Below are 25,435 nucleotides of genomic sequence, written 5' to 3'. Positions count from 1 at the left end.
CTGATCTCATGGAAAGCACTTAGAACTGGACACAGCACCTCGTAACTGCTATTTTTAAACCGGTTTTGTTGTCATCATCTGAGAAATGAGGAAAATGGCCTTTGGCTCCCAGGGTTAGTGTGAGGATTCAGAGAGGTACTGGGTGAGTACCCAGAGTAAGGACTCACTCAGCGTTAGCTGCCAGAATTCACTGAGCGAGGCAGGCAGTGAACAGCCCTGTTTGCCTTCTCACCAGCCCACGCGGGAAATGGTGAAGGCCCCCCAGAGCAGGAAGAAGGGGGAGAAGAGCATGGGGGCTGAGGCCAGGATGAGCGCATGCAGCACACCTGTGAGGGGACAGGCACCCAGGCCACCAAGCCACAGCTGCTGCAGCATCTCTGGAGGACTCCGAAGTGGGTGGGAAGGGGTACGAGAGAAGCGAATGGAGCAGGAGCTGAAGGAAAGGGACCCTCTCGCCAGAGGCTGCTGACAGTCACTCTCTCAGTGGCTGAATACAAGTCATCTCACTGTAAGGGCTGATCTGATTATTTTTGCAGAACGTCTCACATATTTAACTTGAACTTAAAGATACCGTATTGAGCCTCATTCCACTGTGGATACGCTGCCAGCTGTCAAAGGGTAGAAAGCAAATGGCCTCTGCACCATTACCCTTTAGCTCTGATAGCTGTATTGTCTCAGAACCTGGATCACTCAGCCAATGGAATAACTGTTTCTGTTACCATTTTTTCTACCTTTCAATTAAAGTCAACCTGGGTCCAGAATTAAAGTATACTCAGGGGGTACAGCTCAGTGGCAGAGAATCTGACTGCAGAATTAAAGTATATTTGTGCTCTGTATACATGGATCGTAGTCGATTCCCTCCGCCTCCCCACAGACTGTTTAGGATCAACATGTCTCCATAATATACTCACCATTAAGAAAGACAAGAAATACATTTGGGTAAGACAGCTCTTCCCCACATAATAAATTCACATCTTCTACTCCCAGGTTACTGGCTAATTTAACAATGGGTCCATCTTCCATGTCAGTTGTGATGTGCGTCATAAGGGCCAAGTTTTTAACCAAACCACATGCCTAAAAAACAAAAGATAGTCATTTCTAAGAATGAACATGAGTAACACAAAGTACAGTTTGTGTCTGAAAATAGCTCACCACCCCACTGGTGACAAGGCAAAGCAGTACAGCCTCGTAGGGAACACTTTGGAGATTCATACAAAGCCTTAAGGATATACCTACCCCTTATCCCAGAGGAATTTATCCTGAACTAGAAAGCAAGGATATAAACGTAGATTTAGCCACAGACATGCTCAGCACAGTACTATTTGAACTGGAAATAATGATGGCATTATAAATGTCCCCTCCCCAAAGAAACCAATTACCTAAATTGCTATTCCCTGACAAAAGAACATCACAGTCATTAAGATGACACTGTATAAAAACGGTAAAGGAAAACATTGATAATTGTGAATACATAAAAATATAAAACTGATGGCCTGAAATGAGAAAGAGTCTGCAAAATAACTGGCCGGTATTCTCCAAGCTTCTTGGTCATAAAAGACAAAGACTGAAGAACTGCTCCAGATTAAGAGGCTAAGGAGACTCAACAACTGAGAGCAATCCTGGATCAAAAGAGACAGCGGGGCAACTGGCAAAATCTGAATCAGGTCTACAGATTACGATACTGTTATCAATGTTAATTTCATAACTGGGGTTATGAAAGTTGATAACTGGGGTTATGAGGTTGAAAACTGGGCTACAGTTACACAAGATGTCACATCTGGGGAATCTAGGTGAAGGATCATGGAAATTCTTTGCACTATTTTTGCAACTATTTTTGTATGTCTGAAATTATTTCAAAGTAAAAAGGAAATGAAAAAAATATTTTTAAACTTCTATACAACCAGAGGAAAAAAATCTAAAGCAAACATATAAACAAGGACGTAATACAGCAAATTAAGAAAAAAAAACAAAAACAAAAACACTTGAGACACATGTGACATGTAAAGATTACATCTTCAATCTTAGAAACCATCTGCTGTAGTGATGCACAAAACAGGTACTTTATCGAGATTAGTTGAAGCAATCTCTGGGAAATGTAGCGCTCCAAAACTCAAGATGTATAAGTTATGCAAATTTGACAAGCTGCACAATTTTAATGTGAATTTCCATATGGTTTAAGATAAATCAGGAGAAGAATGATAATTTCTAAAAATTATAACCCTGTATGGACTTGTATTTTTCACCTCTCCCAAGTCATAACTAATTCCTACACTTTGGAACGTATATCTTTTACCTGTCATATTTAACTTATTTATTCACTCAGCATATATTTATGGGGCCTTTAGTCTGAATGAGGCTCTGGGCTAGGAGCCTGGGATACAATGGTGAACCTAACATGGTTCGTTCCTCCAGAATTTTACCATTTGGAAGGCATAAAATCAAGTGAAACCAACAGTGGTTAACATGAAGGAGAAAGGGCCATGACACAGGAAGTAGTGGGTGCTATGGATGTAAACCAATTTAAACTCTTTGGTTTAGTGTTCAGGTAACTGCTTATGTTTCCTATATAAGTGAGTTGGAATCCAACTTAGGTCTTGGACTGTGTGCTCCTAGTTGGCTGCAACTGTGACTCTGATGTCCTCTAAGTACAGCCACAGAAAATAAGGAGTTGCTTAAAAAGAGCTCCTTGTGAGCAAAGGTGATGGGTCTCTTAATTTTCCTTCATATTCTTATCCCCTCTTCATTGCCTGGTTTGACTCTTGGGATAAACTAAAACAAGCAAGAAAATTTGGACAATATTTCTATTTAGGTGAGATAATAAATCAAAGACTTCTGTAGGTACTGTTTGGGAATGATACTGATGACATTCTGATGGCTGCATCAACGTTTCTCTGCCAGATACGTGGCTGACCCCAAAAAGGATACAGCCTGGGGGAACGGGAGAAGAAGCAGAGCATCACCAACAGGCATGACCTCTGACACAGCGGAGACTCCTTGGGGACCTTACCTCTCCTTCAGGAGTGTCCGAAGGGCACAGCATTCCCCACTGAGACGGCTGGAGGGATCGAGGACCACTCACTTTTCTTGTTTTTTCAAACTGGGAAGAGATTCTTGTCATCATGCCCAGTGCGGATATATATGACAAGCGAGATAGCACCTGAGTCACACCCTGGCGATCCATTTTAAATCTCTTCAGAGACCAATTTCCCTGAAGGGAGAGGAAAGACATGAGACTACCCCTGATCCATTCATGCGGCCTGATACTCTGCAGTCACTCGGAGAGGCTCAGCATAGGAACTGCTTGTTTGTGAAATTAGAGCCATGATATATATTCAGAAATCAAAATGTCACAATTAAAATTTAGCCAAGTTACTCACCGGGGTTTTCTAGGAATTTAATGAATATTACCTATATCTAGCAACCACCTCAGAATGCTTCAACGTATCAACATTATCACATCCGAGTGGGTATTTTCAGAAGAACTAATTATATTCTGAACAAGCCAGTTCAACCAAAGATTTCCACTGGAAGCAATAAGCTAACTAATAGAACACTAGCAGTTTCTACACACATTTAAGGTAAAACTAGCTTGAAGTTCAAAGAGATAATTTCATGTTGGAATGTGCCATTATCTGGATGTCTTCCAAAATTAGTTTTAATGAGAGGCAAATATAGCAATAGAAAAAAGACTCTAACAGCAGTTATCAGGGAAAATGAATAAATATAGGCTTCTTAATCAAGGCTAAAAATTGCACATATATTCATATTAATAAATATTATATACCTTCTTTGGCTACCATGTCAATCTTAAAATAGATTCATATGAAATAAATTTTAAACATTAAATTTACCTTATCTCCTATGCATTAAAAGTACTGAAATATATTAAATATATTATTTTATAGTGGTATTAATTGTACACATTAAATATTCTCAAGGATAATTCAAGATTAAGGTTAGGAATCATTAAGTTTTCAACTCATGGTAACGTGAATTAATAGAAAATAGTATGCAGAGAAAAAGCAAAGTAGAAAACAAAATGTCAAAAAGTGATTGATTCAATGATCTTTCTGATTCAAAGGGAAAAAATTACATCTGCTAAACAGTGGTTCTTCATTTTTTTGATAATCTGATGAAAGCTATGACTATTCTCGAGAAAAATGCACATAGGAGCACAAACACAAAATTTGCCTTCAATTTCAAGGAAGGACTCATGGATCCCAGATTAAAACCCCTCACAGTAGAAAAACTCATCTGTTTGAATTTAAATATTTGACTTCAGGGGAGCTCCTCACAAATTAAAGTTTAAGCATTATTTCAGTGAAGATCTATCACTTCAGCAACTTGAGTTTTTGATAAAGTGGAAAAAAGCTAAAACCTAGGAAGAAACTTGATGCATTACAAAGCAAAGAAATGGAGCAAACACACTGATCCCACAAGTTAACTTCTCATATTGCTTGTTCAGTTAACTCCTTTTATTCTTTGAATGAGAATGAACCTAGTAAACTGACTTATGACCAGAAAGTAAGAGCAAGGAAGATAAATATTCAGCACAGAATTCAACTAAGACAGCAGCTGCTGGCAAATAGGAAGTAGATGGGGAGTGAAGCCGAGATGTTCAGCAAGATAATCTGTTCCAATATTCTTCAGGAGTTTTAAAAAGGGAGAGAGGAGAAACAGACAAAGGGTCTAAAACTGCTCCTCTGAGAAAATTTATTTGTTGAAAATAGTCTACATATGACAACAATCACAATTTTAGAAGTTGATCTTTTTCTGGTTGCCTACAGATTGGGGTTCACCTGTAACAAGGCCTACTACTGATTTTCCTAATAAGCAGTCTGCTCCCAGAGGTAAAGTGGTGTCACTTAGGGGCAAAACAACTACTCAAAACAGCTATTCTGACCTGAAAATCATGGGTCAAAAGCAAGGAAAAGTCGTTCTAACAGAAGTGTGTTCAAGTGCTCTTTGGAGGCTTCTCTTCAAATATTCAGGAATCTACTTCCAGACAAGTTTGGGCCACAGGAGTGTGAGGGGCCTAAAGAGGCACAAAGGCCAGGTTCCCCTCAGGTCTAGATGGAGCTGTCATGGCGAGGGCTGCTCACACAGACCCACTGCAAATTTCTCAAGTCAAGTAGGGCAGCAAGTCGGCCACTAATTCTTTCATTGTTAAGGGAGTCCACGTGCTACACTATACTATTCTTTTGTTGGGACCAAATCCCATCCATAAAACTAATTTTATGTCTGGCATACAAAACGTGAACAAGACTTTATCAGATAGACCTATAGATGTTACGCTTTAAGAAAGGGAGCAAAAACCTATCTGATAACCCTTTATGAACAGCCAGAGGCCCTGAACACACAGCAGCTGCTGAGGCCTGAATTCATCACTCACGTGAGAACAGCTGATAGGTCTTTGAGGAATATAAACCTACAATGAAATGAAACATTTTGTACTGTTTTGGACAAATGTTGTCATTAATAAACCTACTTGTAATATATCAGTTTTATTACAGAAAAAAATGGGGAAAAGTATCCATTGAAAGAATGGTTATTAACGGTTAAACTAAAAGATTTTTCCTTTATGTAAAAGTATATCTATTTTCTTATTGCCTCATATAACAGGAACTATAATTTGGCAATGAAGTCATATAGTAGTAAAATTCCTACTGATTTAAACTGTAGACTATCTTGCAAAGTAGAAAATTTATGACTTAAATATATATATATATATATATTTTTTTTTCACCTAGATTCTCAAAGCATCAGTACTTTAAATTTCCCACTGAACAGATTTACAAATAAGTTACAAAACTCTACCCAAATGACTGAAGACTTACGGTTGAAATGGCATTCACCATGCCATTGGTAATCTGGTCCTGACGCATGTGTTTCACGACATCAAACTGGGCTGCTCTTTGCTTAGGAATCACCTGGTCTGCAATCTTCTTCATTTCAGAATTAAATTTTTTGAACAAATCTTCAAAAAGAAGAGATAAAAGCTAAAGGAAAAAAAAAGTATATGGTGAACTTTCAAAATGCGTTACTAGCTTATTTACTAAGTTTTAGGTCCTTATTAAACTTTGTTTAAAAAAAGATGGAGAAACTGCTTAAAACTGAAAAAAATATATTTTAAAATTCAATTTGATAAACATGTACTTTTATTGATATATGTGCTTATCACTATGCTTGGTGTTGGGAATAAGAGCAAAGATGACAATCCCTGCATTCAAAGATTTTTAATTTAGACGAGTCACTCCCAGACTGAGATTTCATTGACCAGTGACCTAAATAAATGAAGAAAATATTCATGGATGAGAAGACTCTTTTAAGATTACTAATTTTCCCCAAATTGATCTACATTCCCAATGCAACTCTAATCAAAATCCCCAGGTTTTTAATGAAAATTGAGGCTAACTCTAAAATTTATGTGGAAAAGCTAAGACCCTAAAATAGCCAAGACACTCCTGAAAAAGAAGGCAAATGGACTGATTAACGTATAGATATAAACTGACCAGTGGACAGAACAAAGAGCCCAGAAACAAACAACACATATATTGAAATTTGTCGTATGATAGAGATGGCATTTCAGATCAGTAAGGAAATGAAAGACTACAAATAAATGGTGCTAGGACAACTGGTTATTCATTTCAGAAACAAATGAAACTGTATTCCTTACTTCATTCCATACCCAAAAATCCATTCCAGATAGACTAAAGAACAAATACCAAAGGCATAAGTTTAAAATATAAAGAGTACTAACTATTAAAAAGAAGAAAGGGGTGACAAATTAAAATTACAAACAAACTTCTAGAATTAAAAGATACCATAAAGTTAAAAAAAAAAAAAATCCAGACTGGGAGAAGATACCAGCAACACATGTAACTGACAAAAAACTGGATCAAAGAACACCAAAAAAATCTTAAAACCAATAAGGAAAATACAAACAACCCAAAAGACATTTAAGAAAAAACAGGAATGGTCAATAAGCATATGAAAAAGAGGCTCAACCTCATTAGTAATGAAGGAAATGCAAATTAAGCCCACGAGGAGATGGTACTGTGCACCTGCTAGATGAGACAAAAATGTTTAATTTCGACACTAAGTCATAGGATGGAGACCATCAGGACTTATGTACAGTGCAGTGTACAAATACTTGGGAAACTAGTTTGACACTCTCCAGTCAAGTTGAAGATTTAACTTGATTCCATGACTGGGCAATCCTATTTGTAGAAACTCTGTCATGTAGGCACCAGAAGATATGAATAAAAATGTTCATTTTTTTAAAAAAAGAGAAGTCATACAAAGGTCTTGATAAGTAGGATGGATAAAGGGATATTTATCATATGTATCATATCTTTACACAATTGAATACAAAAATGAAAGTGAAATACAGTGGCATGAAACAATATAGATGAATCTTTAAAACAATGTTAAATGAAGGAAAAAGTTGCAGAGGAACATATATGATATGAATCTATTTTTATAAAACTCAAAAACTCAAAAATAATACCAGGTTCTTGGATTGGAAGAATCAAATATTGTTAAAATGACCATACTACCCAAGGCAATCTGCAGATTCAACGCAATCCCTATCAAATTACCAATGGCATTTTTCACAGACCTAGGACAAATAATTTTAAAATTTGTATGGAAACACAAAAGACCCCAGATAGCCAAAACAATCTTGAGAAAGAAGAACGGAGCTGGAGGAATCACACTCCCTGACTTCAGACTACACTACAAAGCTACAGGAATCAAAACAGTATGGTACTGGCACAAAAACAGACACAGAGATCAATGGAACAGGATAGAAAGCCCAGAAATAAACCCACGCACTTATGGTCAATTAATCTACGACAAAGGAGGCAAGAATACACAATGGAGAAAAGACAGTCTTTTCATTAAGTGGTGCTGGGAAAAATTGGACAGCTACATGTAAAAGAATGAAATTAAAACATTCTACATGTAAGTGATATCATATGATATCTGTCTTTGTCTGACTTACTTCACTCAGTATGACATATGTGGAATCTAAAAAAATGATATAAATTAACCTATTTACAAAACAGAAATAGAGTCACAGATGTAGAAAACAAACTTATGGTTACTAAGAGGAAAGGGTTGTGGAGAGGGATAAATTGGGAGACTGGGATTGACATACACACACTACTATATATAAAAGAGATTAAAACTAACACAACACTGTAAATCAATTGTACCCCAATAAAAATTTTTTTTTAAATTGAGTGAACTGATGAGGATGAGTATAATTTTTGTGACTTTCTGTCTGAATTTAAAAAAAAAAAATCCCACAAGGACTCAGAGGCAAAGAATATACAAATCAATTTTCACTGCAAAGTAAAGGAGCTGTTACAGTGGAGGATTACTGGACTGAATGTCAATATTATGACATAGTATGAGTGTGTTTCATGTTTGGTAATTGCAATCATTGTTGCTTTTGTTGTGGTCATCCATGTACAATGCTTGGTGTCAGTCTATTTACCTCTTGTAAAAATAAAATACAGTGTGTGTGTGTGAAAAAAAAAAAAAAAAAGAGACAACTAATAAGAACCTACTGCATAGCACAGGAAACTCTACTCAATACTCTGTAATGACCTATATGGCAACAGAATCTAAAAAAGAGTGAATATATGTACACGTATAACTGATTCACTTTGCTGTACAGCAGAAACTAACACAACATTGTAAATCAACTAACTCTAATAAAAATTAATTTTAAAAATAAATAAAACATTCTCTAACACTATATATTAAAAAAAAAAACTCAAAATGGATTAAAGACCTAAATGTAAGACTGGATCCTAGAGGAAAATATAGGCAGAACACTCTTTGACATAAATCGCAGCAATGTTTTTTTTGGATCCATCTCCTAGAGTAATGGAAATAAAAACAAAAATAAATAAATTGAACCTAGTTAAACTTAAAAGCTTTTGCACAGCAAAGGAAACCATCAGCAAAATGAAAAGAAAACTGACAGAATGGGAGAAAATACTGCAAACAATGTGACCGACAAGAGATCAATTTCCAAAATAGACAAACAGCTCATACAGCTCAATATCAAAAAAACAAACAACTCAATCAAAAAATGGGCAGAAGATCTAAATAGACATTTCTCCAAAGAAGACACACAGATGGCCAACAGGCACATGAAAAAATGCTCAAAATTGCTATTAGAGAAATGCAAATCAAAACTACAATGAGGTATCACCTCACACCAGTCAGAATGGCCATCATTAAAAAGTCTACAAATAACAAATGTTGGAGAGGGTGGAGAAACAGGAACCCTCCTACACTGTTGGTGGGAATGTAAATTTGTAGAGCCACTATGGAGAACAGTATGGAGGTTCCTTAAAAAACTAAAAATAGACTTACCATATGATCCAGCAATCCCACTCCTGGGCCTATATCCTGAGAAAACTATAATTTGAAAAGATACATGCACCCCAATGTTCACTGCTGCACTATTTACAATAGCCAAGACATGGAAGCAACCTAAATGTCCACTGACAGATAAATGGATAAAGAAGATGTGGTAGATATATACAATGGAATATTACTCAGCCATAAAAAAAGAATGAAATAATGCCACTCGAAGCAACATGGTTGGACCCAGTGATTATCATACTAAGTGAAGTAAGTCAGACAGAGAAAGATAAATATCTTATGATATCACTTATATGTGGAATCTAAAAAATGATATAAATGAACTTATTTACAAAACAGAAATAGACGCACAGACATAGAAAACAAACTTATGGTTACCAAAAAGGAAAAGGGTAGGGGGGAGAGGATAAATTAGGAGCATAGGATTAACAGATACACACTACTATATGTAAAACAGATAAACAAGGACCTACTGGATAGCACAAGGAACTATACACAGTATCTTGTAATAACCTATAACGGAAAAGAATCTGAAAAAGAATATAAATCTACATACATACAAACACACAAACATATATATAACTGAATCACTCTGCTGTACACCTGAAACACAACATTGTAAATCAACTATACTTCAATAAAAAAAAGTGGAACTTATATTGTAATAAACTATTTTAAAAATTTTAAATAAATGATGCAATAAAAAAGAAAATAATAAGTACTCAAATTCAGGATAGTGGGGAAAAGAGAAGACAGAGTAAGGAAGAAATATATAAGTAAATGAAATGGTAATTAATGGTCAATTATTAAGAATTACTTAAGTTGGCAGTGGATTTGAGGGTGTTGATTTTATTTGTCCCCTTCATAACTTACATATCTGTGACATTTTTATTTATACTTTTTATGTTAAAAATTATATAATAAATGATATTAAACCATGGTAACCATGGAAAACAAATCAATGGGATGGAATAGGAAGTCATAAAAATAGACTAGGATGGTTCTGTCTCCAGAATTGATGGAGTAGCTCCTATCAGATGGATTCATCTGCTCATAAAAATTATAAACGCTGGACAAAATATTGAAACTATTTGAAGGCACTGGAGAGTAAAAGCAGGCAGAAACTGGAGGAAGGTTGAGACTTACCGAAAGTGCATTTCCGTTTTTAAGGCTTTTCAACTAAGGGTAGGACACATTTACAAAAAGGGTCCAAGCTACATTGGAAGCTAAAACTTGGAGAGAGACCCACAGTTTTACTGGATTGAAGGACCAGAGGGAAAAGATCTGAGCCACCACGGTAGCTGGAAAGTGAGAGGAAATTCACAGAAAGGAGAGAACCACAAATAAAATCAACACCCTCAAATCCACTACCAACTTAATCTTGGGAGAAAACCCCAAGATTATGCATATAAACTTTGCCCAACTCTCTGGCTGACCCCTGAACTACACATTGAAAGGTGTGGCCCATGTCCCCTACTGCCCCAAATCAGGTGTGGGTTGTGACTGCTTTTTTCAATAAAGTCTTTTTTCAATAAAGTAAAGTAAGTGAAGCTGTGACTTTTAAGACCAGGTCATTAAGGCCACGCAGATTCTCTTGTGCATGTGAAACTCACTTGGAGTCCTGAGCCACTCTGATGCCACAGCACTGGAATGGTCAAGACCGAGCTGAGCCCAGCCTTCCGGACACCCCACCACCCCCAGCAGAACAACTACTAACTGAGCTCCATGTGAAACAGAAGAATCACACAGCCGAATCACAATCCTGCCTGAATTCCTGACCCACAAAATTGTGAGATACAACAAAATGGTGATTGTCTTAAGCCACGCAATGCAGAAACAGATATAACCAGAACACCATTTATATACAGTTCGCAATACTAAATAAGTGGCTTATGACAAATAAATAGCAGGCATACTTCTTCAATAATCAAATATATTATTACAACTACTTAAATTCCCCTGCAAAATTAATTATATTCGTTTTCTTTTTCCTTTATAGAGGAAGAAAAAAGTAGGATATATTTGTAATCTAAGCTACCTAACCAAACAGTAATGTAATATTGGGGGACATTATATATGCACCCATTATACAGTTAAACAGGCATTCTGAAGTTCAGTGAAATCTTGTAAGCTAAAGATTTTCCAAATTTCACACTATTCTTGAATGCTTATAACCCACTGGTAGTTTTTTGACTCAAAATGAAGACATTAAAACCAATGAGTCTCCTCCAAACACTGCTGAAGAAAGCATTTCCTGAGTGGAACGTTACTTTACACTCTTCCCCCTTAAGGTAGACAAGTCCTTCCACTTTTCTACTACAATCAACTTTGCAGATGGGAAAGCCAGGATCCTGAACTTGATTTACCATGTCAGAAGTGTTCTAAAAAGAAAACTTCCTCCTCTGAGAGCTTAATCCTATCTTCCACTCAGACCCAGCAGTTTCCTTCACGGAAGAAAGAATATGGGAATGGAAGCAGGTGCAGGGGAGGAGAGGGATGGAGAAGCCCATTTCAGCAACTTCCTGTGTAAACTGGCAAAAGGAACTTGAATAAGCATCCTGAACAGAAGCAAATGCCCTTAACCTAAACCACAAAAGCTCAGCTCTATTTTAATTAGTTCCTTACACTTAGACTTTTGTGTCTCAAATTATGACAAAGTTTTTTTGGATCCTAGCTGAATTTGTTGTAGCCCCCTGATTCAAGCACAAGGAAATGCCCCGGTACTAAACAAGTAAAATGTAAGAGCACACTCAACAAAACTAATGCCTCATTAATAAATTTCTCCACCCTTAAAATTTCAACGTAAGAGAAATAACGTTCTCCAGTTCACAGAGCAGTGAGAAGCTACAAGGCCAAGTCACACAATAAGCCACATTATTTAGGTCAAGAGTAAAATGATTAAAAGGGATGGAATGCTGGTGATAATATTCAATACCTTTCATTGCTAGCATGAGGCCTTTCAGCCTGCCTAAGACAGGAGCACTAAAGAGCAAATTATATTTGAGAAAAAATGCTGACAGCTCATCAATTGATTTTCAATGAAAATGCTAAAAAAAATTAATAAAGAAGTTAAGCTGCTGAAATACAGTTTCACCAATTAGCTTAATGTCAGAGAATTCTAATTAGGCGTCTTGAGATTGTTATTTAGTGTTTAAGCCTTCAGAGTGCCAAATTCTCCTTTTCACACAAGCTGGTTGCAAAATTAAAGACATTAGGCAGCCTTAATTACATTATCAGAACAGCTGGGATTAGGCAATCTCTGAAGTCAAGACGGCATTCTTTTGTCACAGGGTGGAAATCCCTGGCTTTCCAGGGTGCCGGATTTTGGTGCCGTTCCATATCTCACCCATACAAAGCAAGCTGCATTAGAAACAAAAAAATTTGCAGACGAAGAATAGAGTAATGCTCAGCAAATAATGAACACATTACTGAAAAAGAAAAGGTAGGTGAAAAGATTAAGCCTGAAATCGGTAGGTTTTGCTAACACCTCTATTGGCGGCTGGCCGGCCAGCCCTCTGGTGGCAGTGAGACTAAGGGAGAGCTCTGTGAACCCGCCTGGCCAGTGGATACAGCTCTGTTATCTAAAGCTGAAGCACATTTATACTCCCTCATCCCATGGGGTGTGAAATTAGCAGCTATTGTTTTTACACAGTTTTGCCAACACAATGTCTTTTATGTCTTTACATTGTTTATAAAGCAATGTTTTCTTGCACATGGGAACCCTCTTTTTAATTCTAATTTTTTAAGCAACAGGATAGTCTCTCCTCTCCCCTCTCAGCTCCATTCCTTAGTCCTCCAAACACCCAACATTTTTTTTAAAGGACTCATTTAACAGCATGATTTCTTTTCCAATTAAAAAACTGTAAAAATTGGGACGGTTGGTGGTGGGGATTCACACAGTCCCCTGAACAGTGGTCAATCTGAGGTGGCCAAAAACCCACCTGTTGGCATTAGCCATTAACCAAACAGAACTTCCCAAGTATTCCAGGCATTAATTTTTTCTCAAAACCTAAAACTGCTCTGATTTTTCAATTCCAGTTTTTTACATTTTAGACATGGTAATTAATATCTGCTGTTATCATTCCAGCAACCATCACTGTCATCTGGAATATTGTATAGTCTCCTAACTGGTCCACTCCTGGTCTGTTCATCTCCAAATCAGATCTCTTAAACTGAAAATCAGATGGTGTCACTTCCCCGATTATAACTCTCTCGTGGTTTTCCACTGCATGCGAAATTAAATCCAAAACTCTTCCCATGGCCTACGATGCTAGTTCTACCATGTCCTCTCTCACCACCCCTAAACCTCACACTCCAGCCACAATGGTCCTCTTCCAGTGCCTCCAATACAGGCGCTGCCTGGGGATGTATGTTGCTTATGCGGGTCTCTTGATGGAATGCAGTTCCTGAGGTTGCGTGAGACTGGCTTCTCCTCACTCAAGTCTCAGCTGGAATGTCTGAGGGCTTGGCTTAAAATATATCACTTTTTCAAAGAGGTCTTTCCTGACCATCCAGAATAAAGTAACACCCCTTCCCCCAACCAACATCCCAACTCTCTCTCTAATATTAATTAGTCTGTTTTTGGTTTGCCTTAAACACTTACGACCATCTAATATCACACTTATTTACTGTTTACTTGTTCCTTGTTTGTTTGTCTCCTCTACCAAAATGTACACTGTTGAGAGCAGGTGCCCCATCAAGTCTCATTCACTATTGTATCTCCGGTGTCTAGTACTTTATCTGGGGACAGAGAGATGAATATGAATGTAAGTGGTTCCTGCCCTCAATGAGTTTACAGTCTAAAGGGAGAAAGAAGCTCGCAGGTAGAGAATTGTACAGTAATTCAGCATGCAAATAAAGACCTAAACGACCAAGTTACTAACTACTCCTGGGGTTCACAGGTGGTTTCAAAGAGGGTGACTCAAAGAATGATGAAGGCGTAGGAGCCCCTCATTATGGGGAGGGAGAAGGGGAGATAAGGGAGGAGGGGCAACTTAGGAAGAAGGCATAACTCAAAGGATGAAAGAGTATCACACTGTGTTTGGGAAGGAGTGGCTCGCCTTGGCATGAGATGAGGCTGGAAAGGCACAGAGGGGCAAGATCATCAAGGACCCTGACAAGCCTGCTAAAGAGTCTACACCTGGGGACTTCCCTGGCGGTCCAGTGGTTAAGACTTCACCTTCCAGTGCAGGCGGTGTGGGATCGATCCCTGGTCGGGGAGCTAAAATCCCACATGCCTCGCAGCCAAAAAAAAAAGTCTACACCTGGTTCTGTAGAGCAGTAAGACTGTGTTTATGAACTTCACAGAGGAGTTTCAGGGGAAGGGCAAACAGGCAGAGAAACAAGCCCTTACACCCCACCTCAACCAGAGAGGCTCAACTTTTATCTCTTTCAATATTGGGATTCTGAGTAAGACTTCATGCTTTAAAATTCTTGAAACTCACATCTGAAGCTCAGGCCTGCTGAGGGATGCTCCTGGGAAATGGACCTGTGCTTCACCCAATCTCACAGTAAATGCTCACGAATGTGTTGGGATGGCTTTGCACCAGGTAAATAGGCAGGCACCTGGCCAGAGCCTCCAGAACAGACAGATGGGAGGTGCAGGTGAAAATCAGAGAAAGCACATAAAAAGATTCAAACGTACTAATGCTGTGTTCACTCTTGAGTTGGGACATGTGAATATTTGCTTTATTGAGTCTTAATACACAAACACACATACGTGTTATATATAGTCTTGTATGCATGAAAATTTTCATAACTAAAAAGCACATACACAAAAGCAGGCATGTGTCAATTTCTGTGGCAACACACACATTTAATGATTAAATCCCCACTAAGTAAGCAGACATACTGCTTTGAATATACGTTTCATACTAATGAGGACAAAATGTTCCTTTATGTGATTTCTTCTAAAACTGCAAAGCCTGACTCCAAACTTGCCCTTGACAAAGGACCCCAAAGGAGGCCAGAAAACTCAGCATAAATTCACACAGGCCTGAATGTCCACACACCATGAGTTTCCGACAGTAAAACTTTAAAAAGCCAGTTAATAAAGATATTTGTATATGCATAGGGTGTCTCTGGAAGGATAAAGGGGATGAAGAGAAAAGTGACCATTACCGGGGGGAGGAACTGAGAACTGGGTCAGGTGAAAGAGTGGGGGGGTCAGAGTGTGAGAAAGACTCATTTTCACTGTAAACTTCCTTGTAATTGTTTGAAAGTCTTTTTACTGTGCTAATATGTTATGTTTTAAAAACATTTTTACTGTGTATTATTAGTTTTATTTTAATATCTGCTGTTTTACAATGTTTACTGTTATATTATTTTTTAATCATAACATTGTTCTTTAAAAATTAAAAATACTTGCTTAAATTGGTAAGACAAATAACCACAAGAATGGGGGAAGGAACATCTTACAGCCCAGCTACGCTTGAAAGAATTATACAGAATGTTTCAGCTGTTCGCTGCAAGGAGACAGGATTCAGAGGTTTACAGCCAAGTTAACTGCCTTAAAACAAACAAAAAACAAACATTCTTCAGAGGAATAAAACAGAATTCCAAGTCTCTACCATTCATCATCCACAATGTCCATCAGGATACAATCCAAGATTGTTACACACATGAAGAAAAAGGAGAACATGACCCATACTCAAGAGAAAATTTAATCAAGAGATTGATCTGGAGATGACTGATATGTTGGAATTAGACCAGCATTCTAAAACAGATGTTAAAGTTCAAGGATGTAAATGAAAATATGGTTGTGATGAATAAACAAACAAGAAATCTCAGTAGAGAAAAAATACCCAAATGAAATTTCTACAACTGAAAAATACAATATCTAAACTAAAAAATTAACTGGATGAGTGTAATAGCATATTAGAGACAACATAAGAAAAAGTAAGGGAACCTGAAAATAGATCAATAGAAATTATCCAATCTGAAGAAGAGAGTAAAATTGAAAAAAAATCAACAGAGCCTTAATACCAAAGGGTCTAACAATATAATCTGAGTCAGAAGGAGAAGAGAGAATAGTACAAAAAAGATATTTGAAGAAATATCAAAGACTTAAAGACTAAAAATGTCTCAAATTTGGTTAGACATAAATTTACAGACTTAAGAACTTAGTGAACCCTAAGTAGGATATTAACAGAGACCACCACACCAAGGCACTTCATTAAAACCAAAGATAGGGACTTCCCTGGTGGCACAGTGGATAAGACTCTGCACTCCCAATGCAGAGGGCCTGGGTTCAATCCCTGGTCAAGGAACTAGATCCCACATGCATGCCGCAACTAAGAGTTTGCATGCCACAAGTAAGGAGCCCACCTGCTGCAAACAAGGAGCCCACGTGCTGCAACTAAGGAGTTGGCAAACTGCAACTAAAGAGCCCTGGAGCCACAACTAAGGAGCCTGCCTGCCACAACTAAGACCCACCACAACTGAGACCCAGCGCAACCAACCAACCAACCAACCAACTAACTAACTAACTAAATAAAACAGAGAGAAAATATCAAAAGCAGCCAGGTCTATATTCTAGCTGTTTGATTTAAAGGGAATTTCTGATTTAAATGCTGAAACATGAAGTTTCAAAGTTTTAGACACCTGTTACCCAGTTGAAAGGGATACATACTCTCAAAATAAGATAAAATTTATCAGGCTAAGACTGAAAATGAGATAAAAGATGTCCTCACTAACCTACTTCTACTACATCACTAAAAAAGTTAGGCGATTGTTTACTTGTTTATTGTCTATCTCTCTCACTAGACTATATGGACTAAGAGAAAATGGACCTTTGTCTGTCTTATTTTCCCTGTATACCAGTTTCTAGAACTATGCCTGGCACACGATAGGAGTTTAATAAATATTTGTTAACTGAATAAATGATATTACTTAAAGCCATACATCACGTCCTACATTAAACAGAATGAGGGTAAACATCTCAAAAAAAGATATAATATAGGTAACACTATTAACATATTTAAAGAACTAAGAGTTTTCATAGCAATTGTTAAGTCAAAGAGATAGTTAGTCATGTGTGAATGCTTATACTCCAAATATACAAAACCTATATTCCATTCAACCATCTCTTCCTCCTATCTAAAATGAACACTAAATTAATTTTTATTGAGGAAAATAAAATCAGATTTCTGACATAAAATAATTAAATCACCTGTCCTGCCAACTCCAATCGCTTGTTACCATAATAATCTCTGTCGTCAACTTTATTATCTCCTTGGGCCAGAATTACTCTTCGCACCATCACTGCGGTATAGATACATTTGGCTCGGAAATTGAATTCTTTAACCTGTAATTCAGAAATCAGAGAAAATTTTTGAGACAATGCACATTAAAATTTAAGGTGCCTCAAGAAAACAGTCAGTGTTATCATATTTAAATAAGAAAATAATGAATTGTTTTGATTCTCCCTATTCAAAGAAATTCAACTAGTCTGTAAACTTCCTGAGAGCTGAGATGATGACTTTTCATCTTTGTACTCAATACCTGTGGTAGCTTTTCTTCAAAGATGACCACCATCAACTCCTTCCCTCCCTATATGTTCTATGCCATTCCTTCATTAAGAGGTGGAGTCCATCACCCCCTTTGGGTTGGCCTGTAAACTAGAAGTTTCCACTTCCTTTTTCTTAAAGTCCTGAAGTACCATGTGAGAAGTCTAGGACACTCTTTTGGGGAGAAAAGGGCCACTTGGAAAAGCAATGAGGAGCCAGAGATATGAGTGAAGACGCATCTTGGATGCCCACCCCAGTTGAGCCTTTGGATGACTCCATCCTCAGCTGCTATCTGTCTGCAACTTCATGAGACCCAAACTGAGAACGTCCTTCCCCACCACTGAGCCCAGGCAAACCAGAGAACCATGAGAGAGAGCAATAAACAGTTATCTTAAGCCATTAAGTTTTGGAAATGTTTGTTATGCAGCAATAAATAACAGGAATGGTACACTGTCAGGACTCACCAAATATCTATAGAATGAATCAACAGACTGATGAATAAGTTTGCTGCAAATGTTCTATTCAATCTTCTCTTCTACAACTGAAATCTACATGAACAAATCTGGCCCAATCAGTAAGTTAAATCAGAACTGGTTAAATCATTGCACTGGTTTGTTTGGGGAGACAAAAACCTTAGGTAACTAGGTAAATTCTTTCTCTACAACCTAAACGATGAGCTCTGAGAGTACGGACTAAGCTTCTGCCAATTCTAAGGAACATTTTATAGGCTTGTCTATAGAAAATTCATATTATAAAATTTCTGTTTTACTTTCCTTAATCATTGAGTAAGATCCCAATGATATCCTATTAAGTTTATCACTATAACAGATTAAAGAACAGCAACCGGTCTCCTTCACACACTTTTCTGCTGCTGCTAAGGAATTACACTAAATAATATAGGATGTTAGAAATTCTGTATATGTTTCCAAAAGTTCATTCTCCTTCAAAGGAAGTTTCATGTCTTCATTAGGTCAACATATCCCCTTTCTATTACTGAGAACTTTAGAATGTGTTAAAAGAAATGTGTTAATTTTGGAACGTGGTAAGAGAAAAAGCAGCCCTAAAAGCTATTTTGTCATCCTGTACTCACAAAACAATTACATCAATAAGAAAGGTTGGAATAAATCTAGATCTTCAAAAAGAAAAGTCTCTGGTCCATCCTCAAACAAACAAACAAAAAAACCCTACAACCATAACACCAATTACCACAACACTGAGCAGAAGAACCCAGTCTTTGAGTAGCTATAAGTAATTTACATTCTCAGTTGGTATTTACAAACTGTATGGTCCTCCATTCAGATACATCTAATTTATTCTTTTTTCTGATTTTAATGTGGTGAGTTACATTGAACATGTAACTCCTCTAGTTGTATTTACTTTTTTTGTTAATGAAAAAAACGAAGCAAATTTTCATTAACCAAATTTTCAACTTTTAACAAAGTCTGTATCACGTGTTTATTTTGCATAAATAGTGGGAGATTCTCCCAAGACATTTATAAGTAGAAATAAGTATGGATATTTACAGCAGATGCCCCACTGCACTTTAAAAGGCACTTGAACATTAACTCATTTTGCCGTTCCCCCCTTTTTAAACTACTATATGCTGAAAAGTAAACCTTAGGTCTAAATTGAAAAAATAAGTTAATACTGAGCCCACTTTTCCTACTGATATGGAGAGTGGGAATCCTTTAATCTAGTAGCTGACATCACTTTTTGGTAGAATGACAATACTAGTTCTGTTATCCCTTGGTGAACTATCTGAAAGAGGGAGAGAAAAAAGACCTACGAAAGGAGCTTGGAACACTGAAACAGAATTGTTATCGCCAAAACTCTGGAGTCCTTTTAATATTATCTTGGAGGAAAAAGAGGTCTTAGGCATCTTGGGGAAACCCTTAGAGCAGTGGTTTCCAAATTTTAGTGTGCATGATAATCATTGCAGGGCCTGTTAGAACAGATTGCTGGGCCCCACTCCCAGAGTGTCTGACTCAGCATGTCTGTGGTAGAGTCCAAGAACTTCTGGCAAGTCCCCAGGTGATGCTGACTCTACTACGTAGTCTGAAACACTCTCACTTCCAAGGAACTGAGAGGCCGGGCTTCGGAGCCAAAGCCTCAAGTACAAGTGCAGGGACTGCTGAGCATCCTGCCCATCTCTCTCCCTCTATGTAGATACATCTGAACCAGTGCTTTCTACATTTTACTCATTCAAGTACCACCATCAAGATTACTGTCATATCTCTGTAACACTTAAAGTACTAATTATTTAATATTTTTAGGCAACTTTAAACAACTCATTTTTAAGTAAGCTTCATCTATACAATACCATAAAATCCTAAATACCACAGAAATGGATTTAATGTGCTAGTGGTATTTTTTCTAATAAGTCCATAATTATTTAAAGAAAAATGTCCTTATATCATCTAAAATCACCTCTAACAGTATTCTTAGGTAAATATTGTCCTAAACCATTCTGGAAAATGAAGGTCTTTTCTTGGTTTATCTATTCTGACTTTACTCCTCACTGGATCATATATAACAAAACATTTTTTAAGAATTTATTTACTTTATTTATTTATTTAGGCTGCATTGGGTCTTCGCTGCTGCGCGTGGGCTCTCTCTGGTTGCGGCGAGCAGGGGCTACTCTTCATTGCAGTGCGCGGGCTTCTCATCGCGGTGGCTTCTCTTGTTGCGGAGCACAGGCTCTAGGCACGTAGGCTTCAGTAGTTGTAGCACGCGGGCTCAGTAGCTGTGGGTCATGGGCTTAGTTGCTCCACGACATGTGGGATTTTCCCGGACCAGGGCTCGAACCCGTGTCCCCTGCATTACGAGGTGGATTCTTAACCACTGCGCCACCAGGGAAGCCCTAACAAAACTATAAAAATGGTAGCTTAGGCCCACTGTAACCACACAAAAGTACCAATGTTCAGCTTTATCAATTTACATAAATAAATTTTGGTATAGCCAGCATTCTATCAGCTAAGGCTTTTTAACCAAAAGGTCTCCTCAGCTATTGTACAAAGCTAAGTGAGACCCCAATGGAGACGTGATGGCCATGTCTGGGAGCCAGCAAACCATGGAGCTTTATGTGCACCCTATCACTGAATTGGCACAATGGTATTAGTTTCATTGTTCAGATGAGAAAACTGAAGCTTAGAAAAGTTAAGATTTGCCCAAAGTAAATCAGCTAGGAAGTTAAGAAACCCAGTTTGAACCCTTATCTCTCTGGCTCTAAAGCCCTTGTTGTTTCCACTACTCTTTTTTGCTATTTTGAATTTTAAACTGTTTTTCTAATCATCTAAAATTCAGTTCAGACACAGCTTTAACATTAAGAGTTTTCTAATTCTTTGAATCAGATCAAGGATACACATAAATGAGTGGCAGCCAAAGGGCAGAATCAGAGACCCATATTATTTGGCTAACAAGGTGTTTCAAAATAAGAAAACAATCACTAAGATTCAGTTTAGGTGGTCACTGTTCACTTCTGCAGTTCCTTCAACTTTCCTTTATTTATAATCAGCCCCTGAAGGTAGAATCTGCAATCCCTGAATTAGATCATCGTGCATAATACACATGCTAATTCATCAAAAAGCAGACTATTTGGTTAACAAGATGGTCTGACTAACAAATAATTTTATAACTTAGAAAGAGTAGCATATATATTAAATGGGAGTGGGGGAAGAACGACTCGTGCCAACATGGCTGATCTCTTAATAATAAGTTAATTTAAAAAAAATAAATATTAAGGGTCAGAAGATGGGATTCTAGCTCCCTCTCTCTCTGACAACTAACCAGCTGGATGACAAGGTAAATCATCTGGCTTTTCCAGACCTGAGCATCTTCACTGTAAGTGAAGGAGGCTGGACAATGTGAACTCTAAAATTCAAGGTCTAGGAGATAAGCCCATCCAATATTTTAATAAGTATCTATGATAGTGATGGTAACATAACATTGAGAATGTACCTAATGCCTCAGAAATGTACATATAAAAATGGTAAATTTTTGGGACTTCCCTGGTGGCGCAGTGGTTAAGAATCCACCTCGTAACGCAGGGGACACGGGTTCGAGCCCTAGTCTGGGAAGATTCCAGCCCGTGTGCCACAACTACTGGGCCTGCGCTCTAGAGCCCATGAGCCACAACTACTGAGCCCGTGTGCCACAACTACTGAAGCCCGTGCGCCTAGAGCCTGTGCTCCGCAACAAGAGAAACCACGGCAATGAGAAGCCCATGCACCGCAACGAAGAGTAGCCCCCACTCACCACAACTAGAGGAAGCCCGCACGCAGCAATGAAGACCCAACACAGCCAAAAATAAATACATAAATAAATAAATTTTTTTAACAAAAGGTAAATTTTATGTTATGTATATTTTACCACAATTTTAAAAAAAGTATCCATATGAGCAAGGCACTGTAAGCTCGTTTTAAGTTATTTAAAAATATCTAAGACACCATCCCTGTCCTTCAAAATGGTGAAATCTAATAGCAGTGTTACTATATACATGAATATAAAAAACTGTAATTTTGGATTGAAAGAAGAACCAAGAGAGAGTAAACATGATGATGATACAATACAGCTAACATTCTCTAAGTACAAATAAACTATTGATAATGGAAGCTTATTTCCAGGGCAGTCCACTGGAGAGTCCTCTTTAGGATTCTCTCTTTTCTTAAGGAGGTATACTTTAATTAATGTAAACTTGTATTCAAAATTCTTTAACAGAAATGCATGGACCCCACAATGATCATTATTCAGTTGCAAGGGGGTTACTCACTGGTACATGGGTCAGAATGGTAGAAGCCAGGAGCTCTCTTGCTTCTTCTATTTTGGTTTTCTTTGGTCCACCTCCCCACATCCTTTGCCTTCTTACTTTGTTCCCTATATATTTTAATGCCTATAAAAAACAGAATATATTTATAATAATGTTTGAATGACATCATCAGAGAGAATTTGTTAAACTATCCATACATGACACTATAAGCAAAACAGACAAGGATCCTGGTTATAGAGAAAGCTGAATTGGTCCTAGTCAAAAATCAACATTTGTCATAAATCAATGACAAAATAGCATTTACATGCTATTTAATACACTGGTTCCTTTTTTATTTTATAATTTGTTTTCTTACTATAAAATTGATACATGATCATTGTAGGAAATTTAGAAAATACAGAGGAGATAGATGTATCAGCCATCAAATTTAGAAAATACAGAGGAGATAGATGTATCAGCCATCAAATTTAGAAAATACAGAGGAGATAGATGTATCAGCCATCAAATTTAGAAAATACGGAGGAGATAGATCACCCAGCCATCTCTGGGTGGAGGCACCCAGAGAGCACCACAGTCTATAGTTAACACTTTGGGGTAGTAGTTTTTCCCCTCAAAAAGGAATTACACCATGTATGACCTCTATCCTGAAATCAACAAAGCATTGCTGAAAGAAAACAAAATCTAAATAAATTGAGGGTTATGCCATTTTCATGGACTGGAACATATAATAGTGTTAAGACGGCTTACTGTTAAAATTCTCTCCAAACTGACCAAGAGATATATCATAATTGCTAACTATACTCCTGGCAGGCTTTTTAAAAAACAAAAATTGATTGATTCCAAAATATATATGAAAATGAAAAAGAATAGCCGAAACAATCCTGAAAAAGTCAGAGGATTTACATTACGTGATTTCAACTATAAAGCTATAGTAATCAAGACAGTGTGATGAGAGGGTAAGGACAAACGGATCAATGGAAGAGAATAACAAGTCCGGAAATAAACCACACTTTTATGATCAATTGATTTTTGACAAAAGTGCCAAAGCAATTCAATGGGCGAAGGAAAGTCTTTTCAATAAATGATGTCAAAACAACTAAATATCCATAAAGTAAAAAATTAACCTTGACCCTTATTTCACACCAAATAGAAAAATTAGTTTAAGATGGATTTTAGACATAAACATAAAAACTAAAACTATAACGCTTCCAGAATAAAACATAGGAGAATATGTTACTGCTCTTGGGGTAGGCAAAGATTTCTTTAAATGGAAATCAATAACCATAAAAAAACAAATAAAAACACCCTATTGATAATCAGATTTTATCAAAATTAAAAACTGCTCATCACAGTTAAGATAATGAATAGGGAAGTAATGGGCTGGGAGAAAATGCCTGCAATACATAAACCTGACGAGGGATTTATATCCAGGATATATGTATATATATTTTTTAATTTTATTTTTATTTTTTTTATATTTATATTTTTTAAAGAGGACTCTGAAATTCAATAATAAAAAGGCAACTCAGTAAGGAAAATGAGCAAAAGATTTGGACAGACACCTCACAAAGGAAATCGATAAGCACATGAAAAAGTGTTCAACATCCTTAGTCATCTGGAAAATGCATGATGAAAACCACAATGAGATACCACCAAACACCCACTAGAATAGCTAAAGTTAAAAAGACTGACAACACTGAATGTTGGTGAGGATGTGAAGCAATCAGAACTCTCAGACACCCCTGAGGGGACTGCAAAATGGTACCATCCCTTTGGAAAAAGATCTGGCAGTTCCAACTTTATAAAAGTTACATACACAACTGCTTTTTGATCCAGCAATTCTACGCCTAGGTATTTATCCAAGAGAAATGCCAAACTGTTCAGGCAGAGACTTGTACACAAACGTTTACGGCAGTTTTATTCGTTAACAGGAAAAGAGTGAAACAAACCAAACGTCCATCAACAGGGAAAGATAACAAACTGTGGTATATTCATACAATGGAACACTACTCAGCAATAAAAAGGAACATGGGAATTCCCTGGTGGTCCAGTGGTTAGGACTCCGTGCTTTCACTGCAGGGGCGCAGGTTCAATCCCTAGTCGGGGAACTAAGAACCTGCAAGCTGCGCAGTGTGGCCAAATTAAAAAAAAAAAAGACAAAAAAAACACACAGAAAACAAAAAAACAATAAAAAGGAACAGACCACATGGATAGATGACATAAAGAGGAACAACTTGGCTGAATCTAAGACAATATGCTCAACAAAAAAAGCTGGACACCAAGAAGTTTACACTGCATAATTCCATATATAAAATTCCAGAACAGGCAAAAGTAATCTATGGTGAAAAAATAAGATCAGTGGGGGAAGAAGATAATAGAGGTGAAAACTAACTAGGAGGGGCATGAGGGAACTTTCTGGGGTAATGGCAATATTCTATATCTTATAAAAATTATACAATTAAGATTTGTACTTATCAGTGTATATACATTTTACCTAAAAACTGAAATATTAAAAACTAATCAAGTAATAGGTGAGGAGGAGGCAGAGATTTAGATGAAACAAGAATGGCAAAGTGTTTTTAATTGTTGAAGCTGGGTGATAGGCACATGGGGTTCATAATACTATTCCGTATACTTTGTATATGCTGAAATTTTTCCATAAAAAAAAGTTCGAAAAGAAGAGGATAATGTGGTTCTTATTATTTTGTAAAAGCAATTAATGCTTTTTTTTTTTTTTTTTTTTTAACTGGTTTTCAGT

At 37.2% G+C, this 25,435-nt stretch overlaps 1 protein-coding gene across 2 annotated transcripts in view; it reads right to left on the bottom strand.

Moving 5' to 3' along the window:
* The window catches only part of POLR3B (RNA polymerase III subunit B), a 114,661-nt gene that overhangs the window by 58,492 nt on the left and 30,734 nt on the right, over positions 1-25,435 (bottom strand). For both annotated transcript variants that reach the window (XM_068560984.1, XM_068560985.1), the window contains exons 11-15: positions 22,681-22,800; positions 17,576-17,710; positions 5,838-5,999; positions 3,008-3,208; positions 912-1,074 (exon numbers count right to left, since the gene is read on the bottom strand). In XM_068560984.1, the coding sequence (XP_068417085.1) occupies positions 912-1,074; positions 3,008-3,208; positions 5,838-5,999; positions 17,576-17,710; positions 22,681-22,800 (781 nt within the window). The remainder of the gene's footprint in view (positions 1-911; positions 1,075-3,007; positions 3,209-5,837; positions 6,000-17,575; positions 17,711-22,680; positions 22,801-25,435) is intronic.

Source organism: Eschrichtius robustus, chromosome 13, assembly GCF_028021215.1.
Source record: "Eschrichtius robustus isolate mEscRob2 chromosome 13, mEscRob2.pri, whole genome shotgun sequence".
Classification (NCBI taxonomy): Eukaryota; Metazoa; Chordata; class Mammalia; order Artiodactyla; family Eschrichtiidae; genus Eschrichtius; species Eschrichtius robustus.
This window is presented reverse-complemented; position numbering and strand designations above follow the sequence as displayed.